Source organism: Siphateles boraxobius, unplaced genomic scaffold (genome assembly GCF_051911475.1).
Source record: "Siphateles boraxobius isolate OS27281-9 unplaced genomic scaffold, OSU_SipBor_1 5, whole genome shotgun sequence".
Taxonomy (NCBI): Eukaryota; Metazoa; Chordata; class Actinopteri; order Cypriniformes; family Leuciscidae; genus Siphateles; species Siphateles boraxobius.
This window is the reverse complement of record NW_027509141.1, coordinates 35405001-35426137: the sequence shown is the minus strand read 5'-3', so window position 1 is coordinate 35426137 and position 21137 is coordinate 35405001. Positions and strand designations below refer to the sequence as shown.

The following is a 21137-nucleotide window of genomic DNA, read 5'->3' as shown; positions in this document are numbered from 1 at the left end:
CAATGGTGCGAAAGCAGAGGAGCTGAAAATACCGGAGGGCGCATGGAAGGCCTGAATGGAAACTGAGTAAAACTCCCCGCAGAGACGATTCAGAAGTTAAGACAAGAGAGAAAGAGAAAGAGAGAGAGAGAGAGAGTCCGCTTTCAGCGCTCAACACATCCTTACCAATTAACACTGAGAAATAAAGCCTCACCGATTCCAGGTGAACAAACCCATCACTGAATAATCGCTGAATAAAGCTGTTTTTATTTCATGCCAGGAAAAAATATGTGCCAGATGTCTGGAATCATGCACATAGTTTCAGGCTATTTGTGGAGGAATTTCGGGACAATTTCCAAACTTAACATAATGATCTAGGGTAATTAATGTAGAAGAGAAACATTAGTAAGAAAAAAGACCACTTGTGTTCTAGTCGGTGGAATTTTCCTGCATAAAGCATTTAAACATTTCTCTCGAGGCTTTCAAATATTCCACACTAAATAAAAGTGTGCTTTTGGGAAAGTGCTTTGTTTTGGAATATGACTTTATAAATGACACCGAGTTCAAAGTTATTGAAGTTTGATGAGCATAAGTGTTTAAAAGCTGCTTGGTTGTCCCGTTTCTGAAGGACTTTCCTCGGTCAGGATTGTCTTAAGGCTCTTAAAGACCGCAGGGAACTCTTTTTTTCCCCTCTTGTTTGTCTTGCTAAGACTCCAGAGCACAATAGGCTTTCTCACAGGAGTATATAAGGTCAGTCCGCTGTCAATAGGTCAAGAAATCCGAGGGAAGTCGAGCTCCTCAGAAGTCCCTCCATTGTGAGTCGCTGACCCCTGAAAACGTGTGTTGTTTTTTTCTGAGCGCAGTTTGGACAAAAAATACTGCTGGAGTTTTATTATCTTCTTATTGTTATACCTGACTGTCAACAAAACATTATTAGCTGACGATATGTTTCCTCAACAGCTCTTATTTTAATCACCCTGCTTTAGCACTGATTTTTTGCAGTTGCGTTGTGCCATTAGTGAAAACTACAAATAGTTTAACTTTTAAAGTTGCAGTCTGTCTGTCTATCATTGAACCTGTGCGTATGGCTGTACTTAACTAAATATCACAGTGTGTTCCTTCATTAACCAATCAGATCGCAGGGTTACCATCCTTCATCACAAAACTGACTGTTTAGAAGTCGATCTTGTCTGTGTCCTAATTAGAAAAACTCTCAAGCAACATAATTACAGGAGGCTTCCCTCCACAAACTGTTCCAGTGCTTCTCTATTGGTTCTGTTTTACAACCCAAGACAACACTAAACCCGTAACCTGCATTTAATGTCGTCTGGGTCGTAACTTTTACTCTGTGTAGATTTATTTGTGGTGTTTGAGGATCAGGCGTCACACATTCTGCCAATGCTTACATGTGTCTAAATTTTATATTACATTATATTATCGCTATATAAGATTATATTACATTATATTATTATTTTTAGAGATTTATATTATTATTTGTACTTTAATACATATATATAAGTACTTACACTTTTTTACAATTTATATAAAAAATTATATACACATATGTGTCTGTGTGTGTGTGTGTGCATGTATATATATATAATTTGTATATAAATTGTAAAAAAGTGTTGCAACAATGCAACATTTTATATATATATATATATATATATATATATATATATATATATACACATATATATATATATGTATATAAAGCTAGAATAGCAAAATACAAAATAAATAAATACTTGAATTTTAAGTTATTTATTCATTTTTAAAAATATATTTTGCCACTCGAGATAGAGTATGGATGATTTATCTGCATTTTGTTTAATTTTTTCTGCTCTCTGACGTTATCAGACCAGACCTGAGATGCATTTTTTGGGTTGAGACGGTTGAGAACCACTGCACAATATCATGTGATATTTCTTTATATTTCAATGATGATGTCTAACAGCCTGAATGGAGATCCATCTCAGAGAAAGGTGTCAGCTTGAGAACCTGAGGCTAGTTTTGTCCAGTTGTGAGAAGTTTCTCTCCTGTCCGGCCCGGAGAAGAGCGTCGAGAGCTCAAGCTTTGACCTGTCAGTGTGAATCCGCAGCTCATGTAAACTGCATCGCTCGCTTTGATTCCCGCGTGTGTTCGCTCAGAATAAGGCTGGATGTTGTTGAGTTTTCCTCACACGTCACACTGTGGGTTTTACAGTCTGTGCCAGTGGGGTTGTGGGTTTTTCTTTGGTGAATGGTCAAGGAAGCTGCTATGAAATCATGCATCCCTGTTTTCTAGCATTTTACTATCACTAAAGACACTAGATGTTAAGCTATTGATACTCAGACTAAAGTGTGCTTCATAACCTCACACTGTACACATACTGTATATCCACTTATTTACTTTAAATCCCAAAAAAAAAAAATTCTAGCATTTTAATATCTAAGCATCTAAGACACTAGATGTTAAGCTATTGATATTCAGACTAAAGTGTGCTTCAAAACCTCCCGCTGTACACATACAGTATATCAACGTATATCAACTCATTTACTTTAAATCCCCCCCAAAAATATTTTTCCAGCATTTTAGTATATAAGCATCTAAGACACTAGATGTTCAGCTATTGATATTCAGACTAAAGTGTGAGTCAAAACCTCCCGCTGTACACATACAGTATAGTATATCAACTCATTTACTTATGTAAATATGTATATAGTTTTCTAGCATTTTATTATCTAAGCATCTAACTTCTACTGAAGAACTGAAATTGAACGGGCTAATTCAACAACCAGCTCGAAACTCCAGGAAAAAAAAAAAAGATCCCGTAGAAAGGCCTTCATCAACCGGAGACAATCACGCATCAAGCAGCGTCTAATCATGGAGAATGAAATCAGAGAATCTCTGTCTCCTGAAAGGCCATCACACGCCACGAGACGCTTTGAAATCAAAGATCCGCGGGCCGCTGGGAGCAGGAGACGCTCGCCCCGCTATGAAATGTGATGGGTATCCGTAGCGCCTCTTGGCTGGCTTTGATTCGGGACTTAATGAATTCCTGAAGGGATGCAGTAACCGGATGATACTCCTTTAATACCTAAAGAACTTTTGACAGCCGAGAGCCGTGGGTTTATGCGCAGTCATACAGACGGATCATCATCGCTTTCATTGCTGATGGAATCGTACATGTTTCAGACAAATGCCTGATAGCAGAAAATCCCTGGCGGTTTCACAAGCGCTGGCTCGTGGCCTAGAGCCGGTTCAGACGTGTTCAACAGCTCCCGACATGCAGCGCACATCTTTACATGTATTGTAACACAGACAGTCTTCTGTGACTTATTTGTCTTTGCATTGGGGAATGTTTGCTCACCTCAGGTCCATGTGACACTGTTTGTGACAGACTGAAGGATGTACTGAACTCTATGGCCTGGTTTCACAGACAGGGTTTAGATTAAGCCAGGATTAGTGCTTTTAAGTAAGCTTTTATAAACGTGCCTAAAAACATTACTGATGTGCATCTTGAGACTAAACAGTGACACATATTTTAAGATATACCAGCATTCAGTTAAAGTCTGTGGTGAAAATCCAGCTTTTAATGTTGTTTATATGTCTATGTGGTGTTTTTAATATGCTTTAAGACAAACCATGTGTAAATTCATAAGTCGACAGCATTGCTGAGTATTTTCTCCTTAAAACTGCAGTGAACCAAAGTAGGGCTGCAACAACTAATCGATAAAATCGATTATAATCGATTATGAAAATCGTTGTCAACGAATGTCATTATCGATTAGTTGGTCTGCTTACGTCACGGGGAGCGTTTTCTGGTACGCACACACACGCAAGGTCTCTCTCCCTCAGGCGCTCTGCCGAGCGCGCGCGCTACACGGTTTGGAGCAGTCTCTTATGTCTCGCATGCGCGGGAGTTTGAACTAATTCGCGGGCATCAGGGAGCCGCAATCATAGGGTCGCAATCAATATGCGGGAGACTTCCGGGACTTCCGGGATGTCTGTATTTTGTCTCGAGCATCAGGTTGTGCAATCAGTTCGCTCGCAACGTAAGTGATGGATTAAAATAGCGCTACCGCAGAAATAGGTTAAATTAAAACGGTGTTTACAAAGTGAAGCATTAAATACAAAGGCAGTTAATAACAGCAGCAGTAAAATATTGTTTTTTAGTCACTGAACTCAGTGGTTTTCAGCGAATGCTTGTGCACTAATGCATAATTTCTCCTGTCCTTTACTCAAGCCTGTTAGCTTGCTGGGTAACGTTACCTCCATTCCGTTCTCTTTTTATAGCATTTGTCTACTAAGTTTTAATTGTTTTTCAAACGCGATCTACTGCGGCTCTACATTCACACAATTGTTTTCAGTCTTTCTATATTTATTTAATCAATTTATCCTTATATTATTCTTTTATATATTATATATAATATATATTATATTCTTTATCCTTATATTCCTTATATATAATTAATTTTAAATAAAAATTAAATGAATTATATATTTTAGATGTTTTTAGTTTGTTTTTAGTTCAGATATTCACATCTGAACAACATGTCTGTGTAAATTTGTTTTAACAAAAATTGTGTTAAAACATAATATGTTGGATATCATTTTTTTAACAATAATCATGTTTGTCAACTTGCCATCAGCAATTATCATTAAAAACAATGCAAATATTGATATTAGTAAAACTCAATGTGTGGCTTTTGCACTTTTTAAAGTACACTTTTACACATAAATACCCTGATTTACGGTTTTATTTAGTTATAATAAAAAAAAAATCTAATTTAATTTTTATCCGATTAATCGATTAATCGAAAAAATAATCGTCCGATTAATCGATTATCAAAATAATCGCTAGTTGCAGCCCTAAACCAAAGACAGTCTCAAAAACACGCTTTGAAATCGCTGGTGTTTCTGACGTCACAAACTACCTTGTAACCAATCAGATCAACGTGTGATCATCAACGAGTGGATCTCTGAGTGAGTGAGTGAGTGAGTGGAGGCGGGGCTCATTTGCATGTCCATAGAAATGAGGCAAGAGTGTCGAGTTACATTCAAGCTATTTTTAGAAAAAAATTTCAAGGACATAATTGAATGAGCATATTTGATTTAAATATGTAATTTTGGTGATCAAAGATGATTTTTAAGTGATAAAATATTACCAAAACAGCTCAAACATGCTTTTTAGTCTGGGACTAGCTTAAGCCTTGTCTGTGAAGCCAGGGGCACATGTTAGGCCTTTGCAATCACACAGGGTTAAAGGTCAAGACCTGGTTGATTTAACCGGTTCTTCTTAATCATGTCTATATCCACATAGTGTCATTTCTTTTGCTCAGATTTGCTGTCAACTTTGTGTTAGGTGTTCTTTTAAATCAGCTTTGCAGATTATTTGCAAACTCTTGTCGGCTTTCTTTACAGAAAGACACTGCTGTCTCAACACTAAAAGCTGTTATAACTACCAATGTAAGTGGTTGTAAACGTTCAATAACAGAACAGAGAGAACGTTTACATTACAGTCCTGGTGTCAAACCGCAAGTGTCTCCTAAAAACACCATTTGGCCGGTGGATCAAAGCGTGATGTTAACACATTTTGCTTTTAAAGGCGGCGGGATCTCGGCACAAGTCAAGTCTCCTTCATTTATACAGCGCTTTTAACAATATAGACTGTTTCAAAGCAGCTTTACAGTGATAATAGGAAATTAAAGTAACAGATTGTTTTGGCTTTACAGCAGCTCTAGAATAAAGTTATTGTCCAGCTAAAGTTAGTTTTTGATTGATTCACTTCCTTTGCAAAGATCATTAGTTATTAAGTTAGGGGCCGCTAACACGAAACCGTTCTAACAGAAAACATTTAAAGGGATAGTTCACCCAAAAATGTAAATTCTGTCAGTAATTACTCTCCCTCATGTTGAGTTAGGGTTCAACGGTTCAACCCCGTAAGACCTTCGTTTATCTTCAAAACACAAATTAAGATATTTTTGATGAAATCTGAGAGCTGGATCACTCCTCCATAGGCTTCTAAGGGATTGAAACTTGTTCCCCGAAAAGTTATTAAAGACATCGTTAAAATAGTCCAAGTGACTACAGTGGCTCAATCTTAAGTTTATCAAGCGACGAGAATACTTTTTGTGCGCAAAAACAAACACAAATAACGACTTTATTATCAAGTGAGTTCACTAGTGTAACAGCGCAGCGCTTCTGTGTTGTACGTCACACGCATCACACACATGACCAGCGTCGGCCAATAGTGATCCTACGTGTGACAGAGCTCTACGCTATCACACTACGCTATCTGACTCGACGCCTGCAGAGAAGGACATGAATAGTTGAAATAAAGTCGTTATTTTTGTTTGTTTTTGCGCACAAAAAGTATTCTCGTCGCTTGATAAACTTAATATTGAGCCACTGTAGTCACTTGGACTATTTTAACGATGTCTTTAATAACTTTTCAGGGAACAAGTGTCAATCCCTTAGAAGCCTATGGAGGAGTGATCCAGCTCTCAGATTTCATCAAAAATATCTTAATTTGTGTTTTGAAGATGAACGAAGGTCTTACGGGGTTGAACAACATGAGGGAGAGTAATTACTGACAGAATTTTCATTTTTTGGTGAACTATCCCTTTAATGCGCTCCGGCTGTTCATTCGCACAACAACAGTGTTTAGCGGCTCGAGAACGCAAACCTTGAAATAGGTTCCAAGATGCAAGCGTTGAAAATTTTTGAAAATGTGAGATGTAATCGCTTTGTGTGCTGATTTCGGGAGGCTGGAGGAATCCTCCTGAACTTCTGAACATCTGTTCGGCATTGGTCACACTAACTGAGACGGTCCACAGGATATTGCACTTATCAGCGGGGGGGGTGTGATCTGACTATCACCTAAACTCACACACGTCCATTACTGAAACTCACCATTAGCGGTGAAACCTCCGTCCCATCCTGACTCGCACGACTCCCTGCTGTCTTATATCAAACACTGGGACTTTAAGGGAGGCATGAGCTGTGAACATGCGGTTTGTATCTCCAGCGATATCTCCTCGTGTCTGTGACTGAACTGAGCTTCACTCACTTATGAGTAATATTCCCTGGAATTTGCTGGAATTATTATCCTGATGGACTCAAGCTTGTTAAATCAGTGAGGAATGCAATAGTCTGTTGAAACGAACATTGGATTGGCGGCTCTGATGTGTCATGTGGTTCGTTTAAAATTAAACTTTTTTTCTTTCGAAAGCTCAAGAATGATTATTGCCAAATCTTGGGTCAGAAGTTAGTGACTGTGAAAGCTGTAAAGAGTTGAAAACATTCACTTTGAACTTATGTTTATATAATTTGATGTTTTTCTGACCCAACGTTTCACAAAAATATGTTTTAAATATAAACATATTAACAAAATATAAACATTAAAATAAAATATTTACACATATATTTATTTGTTTTTGGCTTATATATATATTATGTTTATATTTTTGTAATTATGTTTATATATAATATTTTTGTGAAATGTTGGTCGTTGGGTCAGAAGTGGCAATATATATATTAATATGCAGTGTATGTATGTGTGTGTGTATATATATGTATATATGTTTTTGGATTTAGTGTTAATGAATTATAAATATATATACATGATGGATTTGATAGACTGCAAATCTGAGCATTTTTTCTTTTAAAACTCTCTCTCTCTCTCTCTCTCTCTATATATATATATATATATATATATATATATATATATTTGTATTTATAAACATTTACAAAAATATATACAGTATATATATATATATATATATATATATATATATATATATACATGCATACAGTAAAAATATAAAAAAAATCATATACATACAAAGCAACACTTTTTTACGAGTTTTAAAAGAGAAAATTCTCAGATTTGCAAAGTCTATTAAAACATGAACACAAACATTTCACATTAGATTCTCACCAGAATCTGGTCTGATATGTGCTCTTGTTGTCTGTCATATGGACTCAGTTTTTCAGTCTCTTAAGGAATTTTAGGAGAAAAAAAACTGAGACAAAGTTGATTCCTCATAAGTGCAAACTGATGAAAGAGCGATCGCTAGGCTTTTCCCCTCTACAGGAATCTTCCTTCTGAAGGTCAGGTGTGTGTGTGTGTGTGTGTGTGCTTGTACGATACATGAACATGAAGAAACACACTTCAAGCCAAAGTTTGAGCAACTGAACACTAGAGAGAGAGCGAGCGAGAGAGCCCGAGACCCTCTGAGGGATTTCACTATGTGACCTTTCAGGGTTCTGTCAGAGCCATTAGTTTGCCGGACAGCTCGAGCTGTAATTATTCAGCGCTGAGGTAGGGGGTTGCAGTGAGTAATCCAGCGTGATGAGCCAAACGCTCTCCTGAAAGCTCACTGCACCTGGAACATGGAAACATTCATTTCTGTGGACGTCTCTCTCCTTAATCCCAACCCCTCCCGTCCTGATGGATTCACAATCCGTCTCGTAGTTTCTCTAAACTCTCCACACTGTGGCTGAACGTGTTTGATGTGTTAGTCTTACAATCTTGTGAATTATTGTGGATATTTTTGTTCATCTTGCGCTCACAAAAGAACAAAATTTCCTTAATACTTTTATGCAAAAAGCATGAAATGTTTCCAGAAGCTCTTACATGCATTGAATATAGCCTAGTTTTAATGTTCTGAATTATTTTTTAATAGATTATGACTGGTCGAAAACTCTTAAAATGGCACACACTTTTCTGTAAAAAAAAAAAAAATCTGTGAAATTTATAGTTGTGCTTGTCAGAACTTTACCATAAAAAATTTGATAGCAACTTAAATTTACAGCAAAAAACAAAAACAATATCAATATACCAAATTACTTAAATCTGCTTTTATACCTTTATAATATACTGACAACCATTTTAAGAACAGATCTATCTATCCATCCATCCATCCATCTATCGTTCGTTGTATCAATCTATCGATCTATCTAAAACTGTTCAAAACTTTGCTGTAAAATTATATAGTTTTTCACTGGTTATAACCAATTAACAGGTTTTTACCGTAGCAGCTTTACAGTCTTTTATCTTTAAAATTAGAACTAGTAAATTGTTTAAACGCGTTGTTTCACCTCTTGTTTTCACAGAAATGGTTTTCACCCTTTAAACGTGTGATTCTGTGAGGCATTATAAAATTACAAAAACAAAATAATATCAAAATACCAAAATACTAAAATCTGCTTTTTTACCTTTTTAAGAACAGATCTATCTCTCTATATATCTATCTATCTTTCTATTTATCTATCCATCCATCCATCCATCGTTCGTTCGTATCTCCCGTCCATCCATCCATTCATTGTATCAGTCTATCGATCTACTGTATCTAAAACTGTACATTTAACAATATTTTGCTGTAAAATTAGATGAAATGTCCCATTAGATATAGTTTTTCACTGTATATAACCAATTAACAGGTTTTTACCGTAGCAGCTTTACAGTCTTTTACCGTTAAAATTAGGACTAGTAAATTGTTTAAGCGTGTTGTTTCACCTCTTGTTTAAACGTGTGATTCTGTGAGGCATTGGCTTGATAACGAACAGCTGTACTTCCTCCTGATTTATGGTCTGTTTTCACATAGGAAATGACCTGCGGCACATGTTCCCTCACTAGGGCGCTTTACTGAACAGCTGCCCACCTGTGAACGAGTGAGAGAACGATGGGCACGTGTTTGCGATGCTGACAGCAGAACAACTGCATCATCTGAAACGTGTTTGACACATCGACCTCTTTCAGAGAAACAGAACAGATCAAATAATCGATCTATAAAGTCCAGATCGAGAGGATCTGCAAACACTCGCAGGCTTTGATATCTGTTTGCAGCTCATCTTCTAGTGCTTTTCCTGACAGCTCAGATGAAGAATCCGCTGTTTAAACCAACATGTCATTGATTTGAGCACAATGAGGTCTTGAGGGGGAATGTAAAGTTCAGTTGTTGTTGCTCTGCTCAATTATCTTCTCCTAAAGCTTCTATTGTGTGTCTGATGGCCTCATGAATGGTGTTTGTGTTCCTCAAGACAGTGATAGCTCAGGAATGGAGATCAGGATTATTTGCTCCTGCTGTGCGTCACAAGCTTGTTAGAAATGTAAATGACGATTGTTCATTAGAAGAATAGCTAATTATCATTTCTTAAAGGCTTTATTTTATTTGAATAGTAGGATGGATGGATGTAGAGCTGAGTGAAATGGATGATATTGAATTTTAATTTATCTCAGTGTTTATTTATTTGCTCTGAAAAGTTTAATGCAAGAAGTAAAATACAGCAAAAATCTGTATTTATTGAGTATCCATCCTTCCATTGTTCTGTCGATCATTCTATCTTTCTATATCGTTCTCTCTATCTATCTATCTATCTATCTATCTATCTATCTATCTATCTATCTATCTATCTATCTATCTATCTATCTATCTATCTATCTATCTATCTATCTATCTATATATTGTTCTATCCATCCATCCATCTTTCTATCTATTGTTTTAACAATGTTTTTATCCATCCATCATTCTATCTTTCTATCTATTGTTCTATCTATTTATCTATCTATCGTTCTATCTATCGTTCTATCCATCCATCTATCCCTCCATCTATCCCTCCATCTATCTATCTATCTATCTATCTATCTATCTATCTATCTATCTATCTATCTATCTATCTATCTATCTATCTATCTATCTATCTATCTATCTATCTATCTATCTATCATTCATTCTATTGTTCTATCATTCTATCCATCCATCCATCCATTTTTCTATCTATCTATCTAACGTTCTATCTATCGTTCTATCCATCCATCTATCCCTCCATCTATCCCTCCATCTATCTATCTATCTATTTATCTATCTATCTATCTATCTATCTATCTATCTATCTATCTATCTATCTATCTATCTATCTATCTATCTATCTATCTAACATTCATTCTATTGTTCTATCATTCTATCCATCCATCCATCCATCCATTTTTCTATCTATCTATCTATCGTTCTATCTATCGTTCTATCCATCCATCTATCCCTCCATCTATCCCTCCATCTATCTATCTATCTATTTATCTATCTATCTATCTATCTATCTATCTATCTATCTATCTATCTATCTATCTATCTATCTATCTAACATTCATTCTATTGTTCTATCATTCTATCCATCCATCCATCCATCCATTTTTCTATCTATCTATCTAACGTTCATTCTATAGTTCTATCGTTCTGAATCAGAGTTTTTATTTGATTGATTGAATGCTTTCATAGTGTGACTTCAGTTTAAGTTTAACTTAACCTAACTTTTTCCCACCAACATTTAAAGCGATGCTCCTTAGATCCCAGTCTTTCTCGCTTCCCATCATCTACTAAATAAAGCGTTTAACCGCACGTGTAGTGTGAGACAGACATCAGGGCGTTGAGAGCGCTGATCTCAGGTCAGTTCTCAGTCGTGTGAAGGATGCTGTTATTTCACTGGCTGTAATTAATGAGGTGTTCCTGTAAAGCCGGAGTGTTTTCCCACTGATCCGTCGTAATGAGCTCTCGGATGCCGCGGGGTCTCCGGTCTTGAATGGCACAATGTCTTTGCCCGAGATTCACGGAGAAAAGCCCCTCACACCTGTTAGAGCCCTTCAGAGAGAGCCATCAGCCATCAGCTCGTAAAGAACACACACTGCCGTCCGTCACACACTTTCAAATCCAGCCGTGATTTAAAAGCTGCAGCTCCTCATGGACTGGACTGAACAGCAGGCGCTGGAGTTTACGGATGGAGCTTATGGGTTTGCTTTTATGCTCCTTTACACAAAAATATACATTCATTTTCAAAAAATAAGTTTGAATTTATTTTGCGAGTGAAAAGTGACATCTTTCATGGCCTGTAATATGTTGTTATGTGTTGTGACTGTAGAGAAACCGAACAGAAACTCTTGAGTCATTGGCAACGTTTGCCTGTCCTGGATCATTTTACTGTTTTCATTTCTCGTACTTTAAAAAACATATTTTTTATTTTAATGTTTGTAGTTTCTGATGTGCATTTCAAAATGTGCAGCCAATTTGATACTCTATATGACTTATGTATTCACCGGTATTTTCCAGGAATGTAAAGGGAAATATTTCACATTTTCCACATGGAAAGTGTAAATAGGTAGTGTTTTAATCCTATATCCTAATCATATATATATATATATATATATACAGTATAGTATTTAATTATTGACATAAAATATGAATAGTTGATTATATTTAATATTTTAGATTTATTGAAATGTATTAAAATATTAAATATAATTTGTAGTAATAATCATTATACAATTATTCAATAATAATATAATAAATATATTTAATATCTTCATTCAATCACTTTTAACTCTCAAAATAAATGGGACCTTTCTGTATGAATTTTTGTTTGTTTGTTTTTTTGCATCCAGACAGAGCATAAAAACATTCAAAATGTTGAGTAAAAATACTTCTACAGTATAAATCACTAATCATTAATCAGTATTAATCAGAAAGCCACTTTTATTGTGTGGAAAAGCGCAGCTCAGGCATTCATTGTAAATGCTGAAAATCTCCGTTTGCATGTAATACAAATTATTAAATATTATATCTATGATCATAAAATTAGTCCCTGTGCACTTCATATTATGAAATGAAAGTTGTTATGCACTAATTATAGCTCTCAAATCTCTTTATCTGAGCTTGAAAGTAAGTAAAAATTGAAAATTCCACTTTCGTTGTACCTTTTCTGAGTAAATAATCCGGGGTCCGGAGTGAAGTGCTCCTGGGTCTCGTGACTGTGGCTGATTAAAAACACCGTCAGGAACAGCGAGAGTGCCTGTTGTTTGCGTGACCATCTGTCTGTTTGGTCTTTGACACCCGTATTATCCCGTCATACTGGTCCTGCCGTGAACACGCGGCTCTAGACTCCACAGGGGTGTCTGAGAGCCGGGCCGAGAACAAACTCTGACCCATCCTGAGATCTCCAATGCTCTTCACGTCTTTCTCTTATTTCAGTCAAACTGCAAGGACAAACACAATACTTGTTCTCAGAAACCTCTTGAGTGTGATAACAGCTTCATCATGAAGAACTGAAAGAACACTGCGTGACGTACACTAGGTTATATTTTTACATTTACTTTAATTTTTAATAAATTTTTAATATTTTATTTAGGCTTTACCTTTTATTTGTTTTGGTAAAATATTTTTTACATTTTATTTTGTATATATATATATTTTTTATTTCATTTTAATATCTAATTTTATATTTGATTTCATTTTTTCTTTTGTTTTGTATTGTATTTTTTCATCTTATTTAGTTTTTGACACATCTTCACACTTGGGCTGAGCGATATGATGGTTTATAGATGTAGATAAATGTAGAATTGTTTGCATGCTACCAGTGGCCAGGACTGCTTTACATTATTTACATATGAACGAGGCATGATGAAATGACACAGTGGGACACGTCACGAACAAGTCAAGACGAAGTTAGTGAGTATTTGCTTGGCACAATGTGAAGTAAAGCTCAGTTTAGTTGGTTTATAGTTGAGAGAGAGAGAGAGAGTTTGGTTTGAGTGTGCGTGTGCATGTGTGTGCGTGTGTGTGTGTGTGCGCATGTTTGTGTTTGTGTATTTTACGTATGATTCATCCAATCACAATTAGAGTCTATTATGAGTCTATTATAATAGTTTGACTGATTTCAGTCTTTAGTTTTGAACTCAATTTGAAGCTGTTTTTGCATTGATGCCAGACTGGTCAAAAAATACAGTAAAAACAGTAATATTGGGAAATATTATTACCATTTAAAATAACTTTTTTCTATTAGATTATATTTTAAACTGTAATTTATTCCAGTGATCAAAGCTGAATTTTCTGCATCATTACTCCAGTCTTCAGTGTCACATGATCCTTCAGAAATCATATGCGTAATAGAATATAAAATGACTCGTGATATGATGTAAGATTTTGGCCATACCGTCATAATTTTTAATGGACTGCCAACATTTGGAACATTTTGAGCCAAGATTGTCCAGCAGGGCCGATTGAAAAGACTGATGCTGTTATTTCAGTGCAGGATTAATGTAAAGGTGAATATAGGGTCACATAAATAGCTTATGGGATTTATGGAGCGTTTTTGTCATCCTGACTGATTTTGGCCGTGGACAGTTGCGATACGCCCTGATATGTGGACCTGTAAAATATGTAGCTTTACAAAATATGAGGGAATGATGACGTCAGCTGAAAATAAACGTCAAGATGTTTTTAAGTCAATGCATGCACTGCAGAAAACCAGGAACGTGAATGTGTGCTGAACGTTTCAGTGACTGATGGTGCCAGCGGAGAGGAGGCATCACTGTTGGCGAAGGAAAGCGGAAACAGATGCTATCCACGATCACAAGTGTGTTCCTCCTTTAATCGGCTTACCTTGCCTTAAAAAAAGAGAGAAAAGAGACGGTTGAGTGACTAAACAAATCTGCTTCTGCTCACTCATAAAGTGCCATGATGTAGCGCACAGATTCCTGTTTCATAACTCACAAGTCAATTGTACGTGGATTTATTTATTAGTGTTGCTCATACTTGATTTAAACTGACCTCTAACACTGAGTATTTATTAAAGGTCAGTGATTGCATCATCCTGAAGTGCATTTTTACAAAGATATCAGACTATTTAAGCTGAGACTCTTTGAAGCAACCAATCAGAATATGTGTTAGTAAGTGTGACCTGATGCTATTATTTTAAAGTCTTCATAATAAACTTTATGACCGAGCATTTAGACATTTAAACAGGGAGATTTGAGTTAAAACGCCTTCATACACTCGCAAGCTTCCCTAAGCACTGAGCGAGTCTACTCATATGTACACTTCAGACAGATCCACGGACCACAATGCAACACGATTGTGACGCTTCATTAACCCCACCCCGCACAACTCGAGTGTATGATATTGGACTTATTTTGACATACTTATAGCTGACTGTTATAGTTTATTGTATTGTTAACATTTTTGTTTTTATTTTCTCCAACAGCCCAAGCATGCATACAGGCCTATACAATGGTGCATAAAACAAGTGCATACAACAAATTCATAAGAATGAAAAAGAAAAAAAAATCAGCGAATCATTGCGAAATCCAGTGATCAAAGGATTCCGCCATCCTTATTATTTGATATTTTAAATATTTTTTATATTTTTTTAAATGTTTTGTTTTATTTCATTTATAGATATATATTATAAATTTTATATATTTTTTAATATTTTTAAATGTGTTGTTTTATTTCATTTAAAAATAAAATATATATATGCATTTATATGTGTGTATGTATGTATGTGTTTTATTTTTAATTTTTTATATATTCTTATTTTACTTTTTCTTATTTTATTTAAAAAAAATAAATGTAATATTTTTTTATATATATTTTCACATTTTATTATTTCATTTAATTTTCACATTTTTATATATATTAATATTCTTTCGTATTATTTGATATTAAATTTTTTACATATTTTTATATATAATTTTATATATATTTTTTATATTATTTAATTTATATATATATATATATATATATATATATATGTTTTATTTTTCTTATTCATTTTTAATATTTTCTTATTTTTTTTCTTATTCTTATTAGTTATTTGTTTGCTGTGCAACACATAATACATCTTGTATACATGTATATTTGGTCTCTCTCTCATAGAACACTTCAGAATGGAGGCCAGTGTGCCCAGCGCCGCAGAGAAGAAGGCCTGTAAGACGTCTCTGGATGGAAACGGCTTCAGTGAGATGCCCAAAAAACCTTCGCCATCATCCCAGGCCAGAGGTACGAACCCGTCCGGTCCTTCCCAAAACTACTCCGACTCCAATTCACTCCCTGCGAACTTCCAAGTCATCTAACCGGGATCGTTTTCTCATTCATACATGCACATGTTCTGATTTTGCACCATTTGTTTTTGCATATCACATGACCGATTGCACCGCATCATGTTTGTGACGCAAATGAGATTTAAGAGCAAGCAACTTTTTTTTATATAGCACATTTTCAAACAACAGACGTTGCTCCAAAGTGCTTCACAAAATTGATGACATTAAAATCATACAACAAAACTTATTCAAAAGCTAAAGAAAATAAATATGTTTTTAAATAAGACTAAAAAATGCCAATTGATGGAGCTGACTTTATTATGTGCAATAGAGTTGCACATTATTTTTTGCTTTTGCATGAGGTTTAATATGAGACATGATATTTCGCAGCAGAAGCGAGTCTTTCTCAGGTTATTTATCACACCAGTCAAGAGCTTAAAGACTCCAGTAGGGCTGAGGAAAAGAATATGCCCATGAAATATACATTTTAAAGATAAAATGTGGCGCTCACGGTGCCGGTCGTCCCTGATAAGCTGAAGCCAAAAGCCCCCGGAGAGTCAAAGGTGAGCCTCCATCAGGCCTGATATGAATCCTAATATCACGTTCCACCAGCGGCCTTCATTAATACCAAGTGACCGGCGCGTGCACGAGTCTTACACGAGTCGTTGCCACGTAATCACGGCTGATTGGCCGAACGAGCATCTATTCTACAGGGCTTTTTAGTGCTCTGTTTGCTCTGAGATTAATCAAAAGTTACACACACGCACGGATGGACAGATAGAAAGAGAGCGAGCATGTTTAAAACATGTCTTTAGCAGGCCGATAAAAGCGGTGAATAATGAGGCCGAAAGACCTTGTTCTTACCTCCAGAGTATAAGTGTTATGAATTAGTTAAAATGGCAGCCGCGGACGACACGCTCCTTCAGAGAGCCACCTTTGAAATGGTAATACCTCGTGTGATTTTTTTTCGTGTGGGTTTTTTTCACAGATTGATGAAGGAATTTGGTGGCCTGCCATTGTAAAGAAAAGAAAATCCATGATTTGTTGAAGAAAGGAAGGGGAAAATAGGCCACACAGTGGCAACAAGACAAGTTGAATGGCATAATTTATAGAGTGTGATTTTCACTGGTACATGATTAATATGATTCATTTTTAACTGCAGGGAGATTTAAGTGAAAGTAGAATTTGAGATCATCCGTCTTAGCTCTAACTTTGTTTGATTGAACTAAGATGGACCATTGATGGTATCAGATGGAAATATTATTGCTCTTTGGTTTCATTTCCACTGCAGGTTTTGATGCCCGATCATGATTTGTTGACTATATCAGATTTTTTGATGACCAGCTTGATCAAAAGTGATCCATATCGGATATCTGCATTTACACTATACACTTGGCGAAACACACATACTGACCCGGAAAAGCTTAGGCTGAAAAGGAAGTAAATACAGTGTGATTTTGCAATGATAATAGAAGCTTTTGCCTTCCGCACCATCTTTACAGGTCAGTAAAGCTAGAGCCCTGCATTTCAGCCCGAGCCCGACGGGCCCCGACTTATTTACGCCCCAAAGTCTTCGGGCCAATTTTCACATCATAGTTCACATGCGAGCCGGGCCTCGGGCCTTTTTTGGGTTACCCTTTTTATAGTTTTAGACATTAATTAAAAGAAAATATGAGAAGTTGACGTCGGCGATAGACAAACAAACATAAATAGACATTTCATAACCTGTTTTATCTTATAATTACACTGACTGACGTGACAGTCTCACGCACACACACAGAAGTTTTCTTGTCAGCGCGACCCACGATTCACCTCATGTGCAATGGAGAATATTAAGAGAGATATACTGTATCCACGATGCTCTGTAAGAGACTGTTCTAACTTTTCGTTTGATTGGACTTTATTTTCATTTAACTGTTGGAAACTACTGATGTTTTTCATTTGATTGGACTTTATTTTCGTTTAACTGTTGGAAACTACTGGAAAAAAGAATGTCCATGTTCTGTGGTGCACTTTTGAGGGAAGATAACCTGCAAGTTTGTTTTTAATTAATTTAATTTAATTTCTTTAGATTGTAGGCTATTGCTCATTTCGTTTGCGAGCGCTGTTGCGAGCAGCCTGAGCCTGCCTCAGTAGTATTTCAAAAAATGTTGTTTTACTCGCTGTGGTTTAATAAATCAACATTTATTAAACTAACTGTCTGTGGGATATGCTTGAAGTGTTTTATATCTATGGATTTTATTGTAGCCAAGTAAAGTATTAGCGTTGATTTGAGAGCCTAAATTGATCAAACATGTTTTACTCGCTGTCGGCTCGGCTGCTTGGTCGTCATTTAAAAAAAAAATGCTCCAAACATTTGTCTAAATTAACTTAATAAATAAATGATAAGAAACATAACTAAAAAAACTGACCTATTTTAATGGCTGCAAATAGGGCAGGCTGTCGCTGTGTAATGAAAAAAATAAAATAAAAAATAAACAAAAACGGGCTTAGACTCGGGCTGATAATTTTGATGAGCTTTTGGACACGGGTCGGGGTCGGGCTCGGGCTCTAAGCAAAGCATTGGGTTTTGTCTTGGTCCTCACTCTAAAAAATGCTGGGTTGTTTCAACCCAACTTTGGGTCAAATTAGATTTTTAACCCAACGTTTGGGTTTGTCCATATTTGACCCAAAAATATGTTAAAACGACCCAGCATTATTTGAGTGTATATTGCGCCATTGAAAAGAGTCACGTGATCGCGGTTTGTGTCCACCTGAGATGACGTCATACGCCACCGTCGCTTTTTCCATGTCGTATGACTCGGGATTATCCAATCTGTCCGCTTACATGGCAGACACAAACGCACCGATCCGATTCAAATCAGATTTATTTCCACTGTAAATGAGGCTCGAAACCGATCTGAGAATATCAGAATCCAGATGCTGTTTTCCCGGATGGGTCACATCCGATCTGTGCCACATACGTTGGGAAAATTCTGAATTGGGTCACTTGAACCATTTGTCAGGTATATTTGATCAAACTATGATCAAATAAATGGATGTTTAAGAAATATACGATACATTTGAGCACATATTGGCATTTCTAAGCACCTTTACGCATATTTATTGAGATTTCTTTTGAAACTCTAGAGGAGACAAGTTAGAACAGAATATTAAAAAATACTAAAAATTAACACTGGCCTCAACTTTTTCTTTACTGTCAAGCCATGTCATGGGGTCTTCAAATACACTTCAGTTTCGTCTCGTTTCTGTATAAGAGAACAAACTGAGATTCTCTTTTAATACTTTCATGATTATATACCATGGTACTGAAAGATGGTGTTATAGTCTTTTCACACTCGCAAACTTTCACAAGCTCAGTATCTGGGGTCAACAAAGTTTGTCCAGAGAGATAAGAGTACGGTAGTAGAAGAGAGCGAGCGTGTTTAAAACATGTCTGTAGACGAGCGATAAAAGTTGTCTGTAATGAGGCCGAAAGAGCTTGTTCTTACCTCCAGAGTATAAGTGTTATGAATTAGTTAAAAAGGCAGTGGCAGTGGTGAACTTCTGAGATGTTGGTAGAGCGCCACCTTTGAAATGGTGATTTTTGTTGCTGATTAATGAAAGACTTTGGTGGCCTGCCATTATTGAAAATGGTCATTAATTGTGAATCAAAGAAGGGCATGAAATTAGGACATTTGTGATGGCAATGTGAACAATGTTTATTTCTGGTGTTGTGAATGAATATTGAGGAAGGTAGTAACAGGTAGTTTTGATTTGAGCTGAAAACACGATCACGGCAAATCACAGATCACAATGTCTGAGAGCTTCAAAAACTACATTTAAAGAAGCCCTATGCTTTCTTTAGTGTGTAATGTTGCTGTTTGAGCATGAAAAACCTTAAACGCCTCCATTGTAGTCTTGAGTTTTCTTCTTAGAGTGAACACGTCACAATATTCCTCATTTAAATAATTCATACGCAGAATAAATATTTTCGCTTATTTGAAACTGTAGAGGAGACCCTGCTAAAATTTAATCCTACAAATGCCAAATTTAGATTTAGACACAATTAAAATTATTTTTAAAATATTTTTGCAGCTTAGTCAGTGTTGGTATTATTAACTAAAACTTATTAAAATTAGTCTTTAGTAATTGAAATAGAGATAAAATAAAATATAAATATGAGATGAAAAATTAAAACAAAAAAATTTATAAATGTTAGTTTGGCAACTACCAACTAAAAAATAAAGCTATGTAGAAATAAATAAAAAACTACTAAAAATGATGTATACTTACTAAAATTTTTAATAAAAATGTCACCACAACCACCACTAATACCAGATCAGAACGTCTGAGAGCTTCAAAAATATTTTTTTGAACATCCTTTGAAAATTTTCATAGTATCTTTTTTATTAAATTTTTTACTCTCTATGGCGACAAGAAAAACGTCAATGCGCCCCCAGTGGCCAGACTTAACACTTCATGCTAATTGTTCGCCAAGAACTACACGAATATGTATTTTCTTTCATTGCTTTACAATATGGAGCCTCTAAAGGGACATGGTGAAGAACAAAAAATTAGATGGAAGGAAAAATTATTTGGCAATGCTTTTGTGTCCCCAGGAAATTTTGCGTTCAAAGAACAGAAAAGTTTTGCGAGCGAACAAAGTTTTTTGCGAGTGAGCGCAAAGGTTTTATGAGCAAACGCGAAGTTTTTCGGGGTAACGCAAACATTTAGCGAGCGAACGCAAATGTTTTTTCGTCATTCTTAACATTTATGACTTACTTTTCTTCGGCGAAACACACCCACACACACACACACACACAGTCACACAAATATTTGTCTCAATGTTTTATTTTTTCCCATGTAATGTTGTTTGTACCCCAGTGTTGCTCAAAATATATTTTGTATTATAGAGAGAAAATGATAACAAGCTTAACCGGTAATGACTTCCTGAACCATATGCAGCAGAAAGGCCGGTGTTTTGAGTGGTAGATCAGCACCAAACCAGCAAGTCAGAATGTATAGACTGGTCTTTTCATCAAGCTCTGGTTTAGAATTACGGTCTGAGCTCCAAATAAACGCACGGCAGTTTAATAGCCGTCCCGTCGCGCGCGTTCAGGAAAGAGCCTCAGCTGTTTGCTAGCGCTCAGCGACAGAGCAATTACTTATCACTTTAATCCGGTTTATTATCCCGGCCCGCAGACTCTGATAAGTGAATATGCAGCACGGGGCCCGCGAGACGAGGTCCTTGAACCCGGGATCACATTCCCTTGAGCCCGGCGACGAACGCTTTTAATATACGGCCCCGTTTGGCGGCTTT

General features: G+C 36.1%; 1 protein-coding gene across 1 annotated transcript in view; it reads left to right on the top strand.

Annotated features, from left to right (window-relative positions):
* Positions 1-21137, top strand: part of LOC143711986 (zinc finger protein GLI2-like) — a 96183-nt gene that overhangs the window by 1525 nt on the left and 73521 nt on the right. Inside the window, exon 2 of the mRNA XM_077204222.1 lies at positions 15672-15794. Coding sequence (XP_077060337.1) covers positions 15683-15794 — 112 coding nt within the window. The 5' untranslated portion in view covers positions 15672-15682. The remainder of the gene's footprint in view (positions 1-15671; positions 15795-21137) is intronic.